The sequence below is a fragment of the Symphodus melops genome (assembly GCF_947650265.1).
Source record: "Symphodus melops genome assembly, chromosome: 13".
NCBI lineage: Eukaryota > Metazoa > Chordata > Actinopteri > Labriformes > Labridae > Symphodus > Symphodus melops.
This window is the reverse complement of record NC_136703.1, coordinates 13,753,070-13,766,031: the sequence shown is the minus strand read 5'-3', so window position 1 is coordinate 13,766,031 and position 12,962 is coordinate 13,753,070. Positions and strand designations below refer to the sequence as shown.

At 42.7% G+C, this 12,962-nt stretch overlaps 1 protein-coding gene across 5 annotated transcripts in view; it reads right to left on the bottom strand.

Moving 5' to 3' along the window:
• The window catches only part of l1cama (L1 cell adhesion molecule, paralog a), a 43,515-nt gene that overhangs the window by 14,879 nt on the left and 15,674 nt on the right, over positions 1 to 12,962 (bottom strand). For 3 of the 5 annotated variants that reach the window (XM_079360590.1, XM_079360591.1, XM_079360592.1), the window contains 3 exons: positions 3,346 to 3,718; positions 1,962 to 1,976; positions 349 to 451 (listed from right to left, as the gene is read on the bottom strand). In XM_079360590.1, coding sequence (XP_079216716.1) covers positions 349 to 451; positions 1,962 to 1,976; positions 3,346 to 3,478 — 251 coding nt within the window. In that variant the 5' untranslated portion in view covers positions 3,479 to 3,718. The remainder of the gene's footprint in view (positions 1 to 348; positions 452 to 1,961; positions 1,977 to 3,345; positions 3,719 to 12,962) is intronic. The other 2 variants (XM_079360593.1, XM_079360594.1) reach the window with 1 other exon arrangement.

Genomic DNA, 12,962 nt, shown 5'->3' with positions numbered 1-12,962 from the left:
GAGAGCACAAATAGTTTGCTGCAAAATTTCGATGCGACGCTGCAGCAGTGTAATTGAGATATTCATCTTTTTCTTGGCAACTGGAACAGTTTTCCCCTTCATAGCAGCAAAGACACTCTGGAAATATTGCTTGAGTGCTTAATGATATTTATCCCTTGTTGAAATGAGAACATTGATGGGGTGAATATGCTCTTGTGTAACACTGCATATAAAGATGTCAGCTGAACAAGGATAGGGAAGGTCACTGTCCTCAGACATCACTAGTGGCTGGACTAACCTCTCTGACTAATTGAACATCTTTAGACTTTAAGTGTTAGCGTGGACGTGTGCGTGTGCTTGTTGACTAACATGGGCATAGGGTTGCCAGTGGCTTCACAGCTCATGACGAGGTCTTCAACACTAAAGACCGTGACAGACTCCGGCTGTGTGGTTATCATTGGAGGCCTTTTCACTGCAAGAATGAAAAAAAAAGAGTAACTGATGTAAATACCTGAAAACAAGTGAGATATCAACATGGTTTTAATAGATGTAGACGTGCACACACTCAGTTCTGCTTTCAGTCTGTAACTCCATTATGATATACACACATATGACATCCTATTGTAGCACACAGATCTCTTTGGCACAGAAAAAAAAATGAGATAGACTGCTACTGATAAGTATATTCAGCCAATATCACTTAAAAAGACTCCCAAGAGAAAGATAAAATGTAGGGCGAGGGAAGAGTGAAAGTACGAGAAAAGGCAGTGAAAATGGGTTGACATGAGAGGAAATTGATATAGCATAATGTAAGAGGAAGAGTTCATGCAAAAGAGATATACAGCACGGTGCACTGTGCTAGGCTGAGAGGGTCTGCAGGGAAATGAAGCAGGGATTTTAAGAGAAAGAAGAAAAAAAAGACAACCAGAAGAGTCACTTTTTCTGTCAACACTGTCGATAACAGCCATAAAGCAAAGGCTCGATAACAGTCTCATAAAACCATGCATGCTGGGATTTAGTGTGACGACTGTATTGAACCAGCTGTTTGATGCCTCCACATGCTCTATTGCCCATGTCAAGTTTCTACTTTCTGTTTTCAAATAGTTATAGACATAAATTAGTTTTGAATCCTTTTCTTCATATAGCTTCTCTAACTACACACAGGCAGTTTGCTGTGCGAATAGAGGTCGCAGCTTGATACCTTTTGGGTTGAGTATTTGACTTTAAGGAATAAAACCCAAGTCCGAGATCAATTTACATAAAGTAGGTAAATGGGTGAGTGTGGGGGAGGGCTGCAGTACATGGGAGGCAGACAGGGAAAATGGGAGCTGAGTAGACAGCAGGGATGGATGGAAGTGCTGCAAAGAATGAGAACATGGAGAGCAAATGAGAAACAGAGCAAAAGGAGACCAAAATAGAAAAAGAAACAAGGGGTAGAGTCACAGAGATGCAGAAAAAGACGGATAGGGTGACTGAGGGAATGTAATGAAATAATTCCCAATGATAGAGGAAATAAGTCCATTTCCTCAGCTGATCAAATTGAAGTTCGGGCTGCAGGCGCTGCTCCATTATTGGCTAAGGAGGAGGAGAGGAGCTGGTGCTTGGTGCTTTAAGTCCTCTTTATTTCCTTGTGTCTTCGATGTGACAGACCTACTGCCACCAAACACACCACAGCCACTCCTCTAATGTCCGTGCATCTACAGGGACCTCACCTCATGGGAACCACTGAGGCTAAGCACACTATATATTATACACCATATATTATATATGGGAAAAAGAAGACAGAAACAGGCATACAAAACAACACTCAAATCTTCAATCAAAAAGATAAACCATAGTGTGAAAACAATGGATATACATCGAGGCACCAAGAAGCATAACGCTGTAGATGTACACTGGATGGATAATAATAGTGTTTACAACAAGCTATGCCAGCGCCTGCATTAAGACAAATAGACATCAATAAAGTTGAAAGCACTTACGATCACTTATGTGGTCTGTTAATCCACCATGGTGGAAAAGCAGAGAAAGAGGCAAAACGAAGGAAACAATGTTTTAGTTACAGTACAAAACAAGATTAAAGAGATAGATAAGGCTAAATGCTGATAAATGGATTAATCGGCCTATAGATAAAGATGGAGAAAGAGGACAGACAGACAGACAGACAGACAGACAGACAGACAGACAGACAGACAGACAGACAGACAGACAGACAGACAGACAGACAGACAGACAGACAGACAGACAGACAGACAGACAGACAGACAGACAGACAGATAGATAGATAGATAGATAGATAGATAGATAGATAGATAGATAGATAGATAGATAGATAGATAGATAGATAGATAGATAGATAGATAGATAGATAGATAGATAGATAGATAGATAGATAGATAGATAGATCTCCTTTATTGATCCCCATCAGTGTCTCTCATTGACATGGCCAGGGTTCACTAATTAAAAGGCAGGGGACACCTTGACCTTTCAAATCTTTGACCTGCTGCTCCTCCCTTCATCCTCGTCAGCCCTCTCACCTCTTTGTCACCTCGCCTCTTGGGGATTACTTTGGTAGATTTACTGCATCTCATCAACATTTATCGGTTAAACATGTGTGACTGCATGTGTGTCCATGCTTGTCCATATGTGTGGGTGGTGAAGGATTGTGACTCACTTCAAGTAGTCTTAGATAAAGATTGAACAATAAAGACCAGCAGTGAAAAACAATTCGCTATTTCTATCTCTCTCTCTCTCTCTCTCTCTTTCTCTCTCTCTCTCCCAACTGGAGCTTTGTGGGCAGGCCCGCAACAGCTGAGGAGATGATGATCAATTTTCCCGCAGGGCCACAAGCTCAGCTGTATATCTAATGCCCACATATTGCATTGAGGAGGAGGAGGACGAGGAGGAGGAGGAGGAGGAGGAGGAGGAAGAAGAAATGCAGTTGAGTGAGAAAAAACCGTTCGGGATTTTTGTTATATAACTCAATTGTTGATCAAATTACTCCCCAATTTAATCCTAGTTTGCACCGGGGAAACCAGATCAATAGAGAGACTAATCAATGCAGTATGAGGGGATCAATTACAAAGTAATTAGACACACCAGAGGAACAGATGAGTCCTCACAAAGAAACCTCAGACAGCAAATTTTCAAACATGGCTGTGCAATCCAACCCTGAATTTTGAGGTTGCTGGAGGAGAATCACATGTTCACTCTGCTGATTTGCTCTAATTAATCATGATGAAAGATCATTATTAGCCTGCTTTGATGAATCAACAATGTAATTAACACAACAAATAAAACCTTTGATCCCCATTGAAGCATTCAGACATCATTGTTATCAGATGTAGGATATGAATCTGTACTCACAGTTGGGGGGTATGTGTATGGCTGCGCGGCTGGGCTGGGCAGCAAAGAAAAGGAGGAGGAGGAGGAGGTGTGGGAGGAGGTGAGGGGAGCACTGCCCCCTACTGCCAACCTGCTGTTGCTGCGTGTGCGGCATTGCTCACTGTCCCATCAAAGTCCCACCTGCTCACACGCACGTGCAGTAAAATGCACAGAGAGGGCCAGCTCACACACACACACAGACACTGGCGAGTAGATGTGAGGCTACTTTATTTTTCCTCGGTTTTACCTCGATGTACGTCTTTGGACCCTCCTGTCCTTCCCCCCTCCTTTTCCCTTTTTTTTTTCTTCGCTCTTTTCTGTAAGTCAGGTCTACGCCCTCCTGCTGGTCTCCTATCTGAAAGATAAAAGAGAAAGGGGGGTTAGGGGAGGACAAGAGGAGAAGCGAGAGGGAGGGGTAGAGTGGGGCCATGTGTCAGAATGGGAGAAAAATTACCCTGTGCCATGTGGTCAAACCTCTTCACAGACCGAGACATGGAGTTAACACACCAATGACCAGTTAACAATACACTTCCCCCCCCCCCCCCCCCCCCCCCCCCCCCCCCCCCCCACACACACACACACACACACACACCACCCCCAGAAGAAAAAAAACACCTGCAATGCCTATCACTGAATCTGTTACTGTAAAAAAAAAAATGGTTGATTCCAGTTGGTAATTACATGACCAGTGGCCCATATGGAGGGGCCAGTTAGCAGGACAGATGGACAGAATACCACAACAAGAAGCTGATCATAGATGGCCAGCACACAGATGGGCTGTAGACAGACACATGCAGATTGATGAAGTGTCAAATCAGATAATAAGCAAGACAGGCACATACAGTAGTTGATAATCAGGTTTAGTCAAGGCACAAACCAAACAGTGTGCACTGTACTTGAGTGATAGTGCTGTGATAAGTATGCGATAAAGATGCTATCGGTCTTGGTGAGTGAGGCAAGCCACCCCTGCTAGGAGTCTATCCGTTCTCCATCTGTACCCTTGGATTGGGTCCTTGCCACAACATGCAGGCTGTCCTCCCCCGCGACACCACGTTGCGCAGCCCGCAGACTGTTTACACTATTCAGTATCACACACAAAGAACTGTTACAGCACACCATGATTAAGACGTACAAGCGAGACAAAAGAAAAAAAGGAGATGATAGAGAGAGGATGCTTGTTCGGTCGCTCTGCAGTAATGGCAGCCTGATTGAAGAGTTTTGGCTCTGTGCACTGCTGTTTGTTGGCAATGCCACAATGGAGGGATGAGTGACCTTGGAGAGTGGGAGAAGGTCAGGGATGAGAGGAGATGAAGATGATGGGGGGAGAGTAAAGGGTAAGAGGAGGGTGAAGAGCGGTGATTATCTATTTTCTTTTACACTATACCCCTTTTACCCTGTAAAAGGGGTATAGTGTATTTAAAATATGTATAAAACAATACATTAGAAAGAGAATAAGGGGAGCACAGAGCCCAATCAGATTTAATTAAAGACCTAACGAAAGCTGAGCTCTTAATAAGGCAGTTTAAACTAACAGCATTAGGATTAAATGAGCCATCACACTAACTCGCTTGCTTTGTACGAAGAACAGCACAACAAGCTTACAGGAGACAGAGAAGACAGAAGGATGAAGAGGGTGGAGGATACACAAAGAAGAAAAGTGGGTTTTCGGAAGAGAGCAGAGGAGAGGGAGAAGAAGAGGCGGAGGTGAGGTGAGGGGAGGAGAGAGGCAAAGTGAAGGAGTGAAGGAGGGAGGGTGGGAGGTGATGGGAGGAATGAAGGGATGAGAAAGGAGGGGAAGAGGAGTAGGAGGGATGACAAAGGGTGACAGCTGTGACGCTAATCCTCTCCATCCACTTGCATACATACACACAGATGTGCAAGCTCCTCTAATCAGTCTGCATCACTTGTTCGCTCTCTCTCTCTTTATCTGCTCCTTCATTTCCGATCCTTCTATCAGCTTCTTTAGTGGTTGTTGTTCTCTGGAGACAGGGGGCCAATTACAGTGATCCAGTCTTAAAACAGCCTCTCCAAGATGCCATTAGAGGCAGATGGATGAAGCAGAGCTAGTCAGGGGATTAGTATTGGTGTTAATTTTGATCTGAGGTGGGCGCTAAACTATTATTGCCACCTCCAGAGCGATGGTGTGGAGCAAAGCAGGACGCTGATTAACAGTGTACCGCACTGTCACTTGTCATGCCGCCAATCACAGACACAAACACATCCAGGGGTCTGACAGAAGAAATCAGTCAGATGAAAGGGTATGGTCTAGTGGGCTTCAGTCAGGTGGCACACCTCTCCAAAGAATATTCCGGTCATGTAGAGGAGGAGCAGTAAAGGGGAACACTATAATGGGTTGGGAGGAGTGTGTAAAGGAGCATCTTTGAGGGAGGGAGATAGCGAGAGGAGGAGAGAGAGAATGGGAAACAAAGGATGCATGGAAGGTACCATGTAATGAGGCAAAGCCAGCCACCCACACATGATGATAGCACACACTGACTTGGCCTGACAACCTTCCAAGCACATACACAGAAACACTTCATTGCTGTGGACTCGGCATGAGGCCCCATGCTGCTCCATTATCACGAGGGTGAGGGACACTGACATGGAAGCAGACGCCTGATTTCATGTCTTTGAGCTTAGCTTACTGCTGAGCAGCTGTCAGAGATCCAATCCCAGCCCTGTTACCTGCCTCATTGGACAGGGTCAAGGGTCACTCCTTGGCTGCTTGCAGCTGGGCTGAGATGACCCGTCAGTGTTTCTAAGTGCTTTTAAAAACTATTATCGCAGCTTCGATGTCAACTGTCGCCATCAAAAGTCATTAAATCACGGGAGACTGTGGAGTGAGAAGCTCTGCGTTGAGATTTTGAGGGCGTGGCCGGCTGTTGTTTTTCTACAAGAAAGCCCGGCTGCAGAAAATTAGCCGCCAATTAGCAATGTATTAAACAAACAAAATCCACAGATCAATTTTGCAGCTCCTTTAATTATTCATGGTTTCATACTTAGAGGCATTTTGCTTACAAAAACATAAATAACTCAAATCCTTGTAGCTTTCATGAGAAGAATTTAATTGCTGAACCATTGTGGTGTATGCTCCCCTTATCATCCATTAGATAGAAGATTGCACCCTTCCTTCCACTGCAAAATGTTGTAATTAGTGTTAAGTAGACATGTTGGGCGTTACCAGTGCTGAATGGGCTGTCTTATCTATTAGGGGGGAACAACATGCATATAACAAGCCTCTAGAGTCAAGTCCTGTTTTGAGTTTCACACTAATTCTGATCCCCATCGTGCCAACCACCCACATTTACACAAGAGACTTTTACTGTTTGCTTCTTATCCTTGCGTATCTGTGTGAGGAGCTGAGATGCTGATAAATGTAGCGTGATGTAGTTTCTCTCAACTCATTGAGTCATGCAAATGTAAATTCTGAAAGCTTCTCTCTAACTTTGATGAGGAGCGCTCCTCTATTGGATTTGTGCTTGTTCAAACATGTTTGTGGGTCTTGTGTCCTGTCATGCCTTGCTTTTAAATATTAACTACCTCCAGCTGTGAATATGTGTAGGGGGAGAGGATGCAGGACGGAAGGAAGGGTAGGAGAAAAATAAATGAATACATGCCCCCCTTTACCCCTAACTCTTCCCCCAGGGTGCGTCTGTCTGGTAAAACATCAGGCTGAAAGAAGACAAGGAGAGGACAAGGGAAAGATAGAGTGATTTAGACATTTACAAAGAGAGTACTCACTAAGATAATTGGACTGATAGGTGGTACAAGGGAAGAGCAATGAGAGATTATAAGGGTCAGTGGAAAAGTGAGCATGGGATCTAGAAACAAGGTGATGCTGGTGGGGGGTAGATGATCAGGCCCCCTACAGAGTGAATAATTCATATAAATCCCCTTCCTGTCGGCACAATTTGCCCTAAATTCACCCAAATTCATAATTCATTCACAACCCTCGCCATATATTCGGCTAGGTCCCAGACAGATACTGTCCATCTCTATACCTGATGTCTTTGCTCTGTCTGTCTGATTGTCTCCTTCTCGCCCTCCCCTCTCCCTCTCCCTGGCAGGGTCATACTTAATGCATGAGCCTGTTGCAGTGAGACAAGTCTCGGCCCCACTTTGTCGCTCCTGCTGAAAAATACCACAAATTATGTGAAATAATACCTGCTGCTGCTCAGTTCTACAAAACACAGACGTGTATATAATCATTCAACACTATGAAGGTTGCATCTCTTACTATCCTTTCTCAAAGTGTTTCTGCTTAGGAGCCAAACCGTCACATAGGAACCATCCAAGAGCGATAGGTACCCATTTTCCTGTCACCTTTATATCACTTGTCTCCTGCCCCTCTCTCAGTCCCCTCGGTATCTGACACTAAAAGCTTTCTTCAATTCCCCTTCGATCACATTTCACAGTATATTCCTATTTCCTCCTCCTCTCCATCTCTTCTTTCTACACTCACCACTTTTACTCTCTATCAATTCAATAAACTGCTGCAGTAGCACTCTGACTTAGACGATGGGCAACATTTGCAAGCTAAAGAACAAGGGGCTTTACAGCACAGTGGGAAACCAACATCTCTATAATGCATTGTTTAAAATGACACGTAGCATATGTTTAAGAGGCTCTCATCCATGGTCAACTCAAAATGCAAATTTACCCGCAGGAAAAAAAAGCTGCAACGCTACATGCTATCTGGATCACGGTGCGCAGACAGGACATCTATCAATACCACTATTAGCATACGCATGGCTGTTGGTACTTTGTAACTCCCACTTGTGTCAAAGCAGCAAATTGCATGCAATGTTTTCCTATTTCTCTTTTCAGGACCACACCTCACTCCACCCCCTCTGTACGGTCAAAGGTTAAGGGTTAATATTGGAGTGACACAAAGCTGGAGAAAATAAAGGTTGTCAGAGGAGCTGTGAGGGTTTCCGCCCACTCTCTCTCCTCCTTTCTCTCTCTCTCTCTCTCTCTGGTTGCCATGACAACAGGGTCTCCACACAGCATCCCCCTTGTACATACAAATTCGGTTATTCACACACATGGACACATATAGGTTTGCGGTATCACTTACGTATGCGCACGCACGTACTGACATTTATTCATTTACCGACGCACACTGAAAGGATATCCCTCAAACACAGACAGACACACAAACACACACGTCTATACTATATATGCTGAAAGAGACATGTGGACACGCAAGACTGAAACTGTGAAAGTGCCCAAGTTTTGCAAAAGCAAATACAAAAATCATTTATTGACCTATCAAACTAATGATTCCTCAAGTTAAAAAAAAAAAATCCACTCTCTCTCTTTCCTTTGTTTACCAATAAATACTGCAGTCATCCCTCTTATTGTCCAGGCTGCAGGAGAAGCTACCGCTTATGTGATTTATTTATTGATGTTTTTCCCTTAAGACTCAATGGGTATAGAAGAATAAAAGAAGTGGTGAATTATTCAATAAGAAGGGAGTGGACTCATTAAGACATCCGTGAAGGCTGGAGAAGGAGGAGAGAGGAGGATGGATGAATGGAAGGAAGGAGAGATGGTTGAAAGAAAACAGAAGAAGAAGAAAAAAAGCAAGACCTGCGGGAGATCAAACAGGAGTTTGACAACAAGTAGACAGCAAAAAGTCTAAAAGAACGGTGTGATGAAAGAACAAAAGTAAAAAGATGGATCTCTAAAAGTGAAAAGGAAACACAGATGTGAAGGGAGGGAAATCTGGTTTTGGGATCACTGATTAGTAAAAGCTCTGTACTGATCAAAAGTAGGGGCGTTACCCTAATGTAATATAGTTTCAGATTACCTAAGCGCGCATGTGTGTGTGTGAGAGTGTACGTGTTTACGTGTGTGTGTGTGTGTGTTTTTGTGCACGAGTCCATGTTGTGTATCAGTAAAAGATCAGCCCGTGTGTCAGCAGGTCAGCTAATCTCTCCTGTCAGCTAATGGATCCAGTCCTGCAGATGGAGTGCTGCCCTTAGGTCTCTCTGCTTCTAGCTTGTAAGCTGCTGCTCACTTAAGTCCTCAATTGATAAGATAATTTGCTTATGTCTTGCCTGTCAGTCAGTTAGTCACAGGAAATTCTGTATGGCATTGATGAACAAACAGTAATGGTAGAGGGAATGGAGCAGAACAACATGTTTTTGTTCGGTTAAAAAAGTTAATTACTTTTGACTTTTTTAAATGCACAGCTAAATAAGCACAACATGTATGCAACACCATGTTATCAACATATTGTAAAAACGAGATAATGAACCGTAACAGAAAAAAAAAAAAACAGAAAAAAATAAACCAACAACAAGGTGTGAATGCTTGCTCTACACAAAATTAGAAACATGGGTTCTGTACGATATAGCATATAAAAACAATCACACACACAGCATATACTATCAAATACTGCCTCTGCTCTTCCCTTTGGGCGTCATTTGCTACATTAGCAGCAGCATTCGTTAGATTCTGTGCCTGCAGCACAAAGCAGGGTAATTATGGACACACCCTTGGAGTCAAGCAGAAGACATAAGATATGATGCATGCAAACACCCCCCATTCTCAATCTGCGTCCTCACAGGAACATCGTTGTGCACTACGAGTGCAATGTGAACACATGCTGCTCATGATCCCTTTTTTATGGCAGAATGGAATTGTTCATACAGTACAAAGTTAATGGGGTTTGCTTGTATAAATAGGGGCAATCATGACATTATGAAATTACGTGGAAGAGCTATTAGGAGTGACCTTCCCTCTCCCTCTCTCTCTCCTCACTGCTTCCTTTTATGTCTCCTGCTACGTCTTACACTCCCTGCTTTCTCGTCCCTTTATCTCACGCAGTCAGCCTCTCCCTTTTTCTCCTGCTCCTCTACAGCAAGCAGCCTTGCTGATGTTTTTTTTTTTTTTATTATTATTATTATTCAGACATGAGTTATGACCTTCACTGCCACTTTCTTCCCTCCTTCTACTTTACTGAAGAAATTTATGGTGTCTGGGAAGAGTAGTTCAGAGATCCTTAAGTATACGTATTGTGCGCCGTCATTCATCCCTTTGCAAGAAGAAATTAAAGGAGATCCAACTGGTGTAAAAAGAAGTTTTATGTGAGTGTCCTGGTAAAGCCTTTAGGGATCAAATTGGAGCCATTGCAGCCCAGCAAAAAAAAGAGCTGATATCAGTAGAGTATCTGACAGTGGTATCCCTTGAATCAGGCGCTGCAGTTAAACACTGTTGGAGATGGCAAACCAGCTATAACAAAATAAACAACATGATGTAGAAAATCAGCCACTGAAGATGCTTCAATACCAATACAGCAGCATTCATTTAAAAAATGAAGAGCGTTGTGATTTTTCGACTGGTCAAAGTGTAATTCAGTCAGTAATGCAAACATTATTGATCAGTGGATAAATATGTGAGCCTTATAAAATCAAGAGGAAGGAGAAACTTGTTATATTCATGTTATTTCGGATAAGTATCAGATGTGAAAGGTGCACAAAGCATATTTGTGCACTTTTATGTGCGGTTGTGTGTTTGTGTGTGTGTGGATGCATCAAGTGGAGTGTGCTGTTAGTGTGGTTGGTTTGTGTTGGCTGTTGCAGGTAGTGATTTCTAAGGAGGGGCTGTGCACTCAGTCATTCAGCAGACAGAAAGGAGGAGGAGGGAGTGGTCCCATGGGTCAGGTGATAAGTGACCCATATAGCACTAGAGGACACAGCTGCCTGTGGCTCATGTGACACGCAAGGACACTTGTCGTCTACCTTGGGAGAATCAGCACGCCACACCCTGAGGAGATGGGCGGAGTGTGTATGTGACCTACAACCTCCACCCCAACAGGTTTCATACTAATAAAGATCATGTCCCAGACAAAAGAAGTGGAAAAATAATCATATTTTCTTTAACTGATACTTTTACTTTAAAGAGATTGTCCAGTTCCCAGGTTATTAACCAAAGATATCTATTTCTTATTTTTTATTTTTTTTTAAATAAGATATTTTGGGCCCTAAGCTTCCTTGCAGACAGCTGCTTGCTCTGAGTAAGAAACAATTGTCATGGTCTCCTTAGAAAGGATGTAATCCTGTATTTTCTACCACTTCAGGGAAATGAGCTGTTGGCAGGGCAAGGTCACACATAGTGCTTTGCTAACACATTTGCATGGAAGAGCCCCAGTGGCTCAACGGCTGTGGGAAAGCGGCATGCTTTTCTTTTTTTCCCTACCCTGACACTAGGATGGTTGAGACACATGAATCACAGAAAATTCTGAAATAAAAGCATGCATCAGACATCCTTGCACCCCTTGACAAAAGATATAAGCACTATCGTTTGGTAAACACAGCAATGCAAAAGACATATTAACAATTGCAAATGCAACAACAAGCCGAAGAGCTCTTGATAGATCACATGCATAACCAACCAAATGTTGCAAGTTAACTGTCAAGATGTATGAGGGAGCACTTCTGCATATCAGCTCACCGGTTGTGGTGATTCATATCAAAGAAATGATTAACCAGTTTGAACAACAGCTACTTGGCAATCACATTAACTTTGTTAAAAGTTGCAGAAGCAGCACAACCCCTTAAGTGCTCCTCATCTAATCAAATCCAAGGTCTTCTGGGGATGAGGAAGGAGATACACAGCCCCTAAACAGCGAGGAAATGTCTATCGAGTGGAAACAGAGTGGAAAGATAATGGGCAGTGTGTAAATGAAAAGGAGCAGAGAAGGAGTAAGTAGAATAGCATGTTGTTGCTCTCCTCAAGCAGTCTTTAGATTAATAATACAAAAAAATCCCAAACCCATAAACAGTGGAACAATCCATCTTAATCTCTTTCTTCTAATGAGGATCATCTATAAAACCACAATGTAAAACTGCTTACGTCCTGAATAAGAAATGGTATTGATTATTTGTTGTCCAATATGTAAATCTTTCAAACTTCCTGCTGTGCTGCAATTTGCTGCATTGCTTTTACGCTTTACGTTCTCTCAACAGAGAGATGAAAATCAAGCGTTTGAGCGTCATCTCTGTGAATTCATGTTTTTTGTTGTTGTTGCATAACTTCTAACATCAGAGTAAGAAATATTCATCTTTATCTTAGAAAACTGGCATCCCTTTAAATAAAACACTAGGTACTGATCACAGAAAACATTGTTGCTGTTAATTTAAAAAAAAAATATGTTCAACTTAAGCGTTTATATATTGCAGTTATATACTATGTTTTTATTTTTTTAGGAATTGATACACATAAAAATAGTTATATAAGTGTGAGACACTAGCTCAAAGAAACCATACCCTGCTGGAGCTGCTGCTTGTCTCTATATCATCTTCTTTCTCTCTGCTGCTCTCATCTCTCTGCGTCATCAACACACAGGAAAACAGCAGCGTTCAGATATATCAAGCTCAAACATGTGTCACTCAAACCTGCACAACCTAAAACACACATAGGCACATAGCAGCAGACAGCACAGGTTGGTTTAGGTAATTGTCTGGCAGACAAGTCAGTTTATGGGAATTTGCCTGCCATTCAAATAAGGGTGGGAATAAAAGAGAGCTGAGAGACATGGGAAGCAGAGTTTGCTTGGTGATAAGGCTACTGCGCTTTATACATGATCTCAA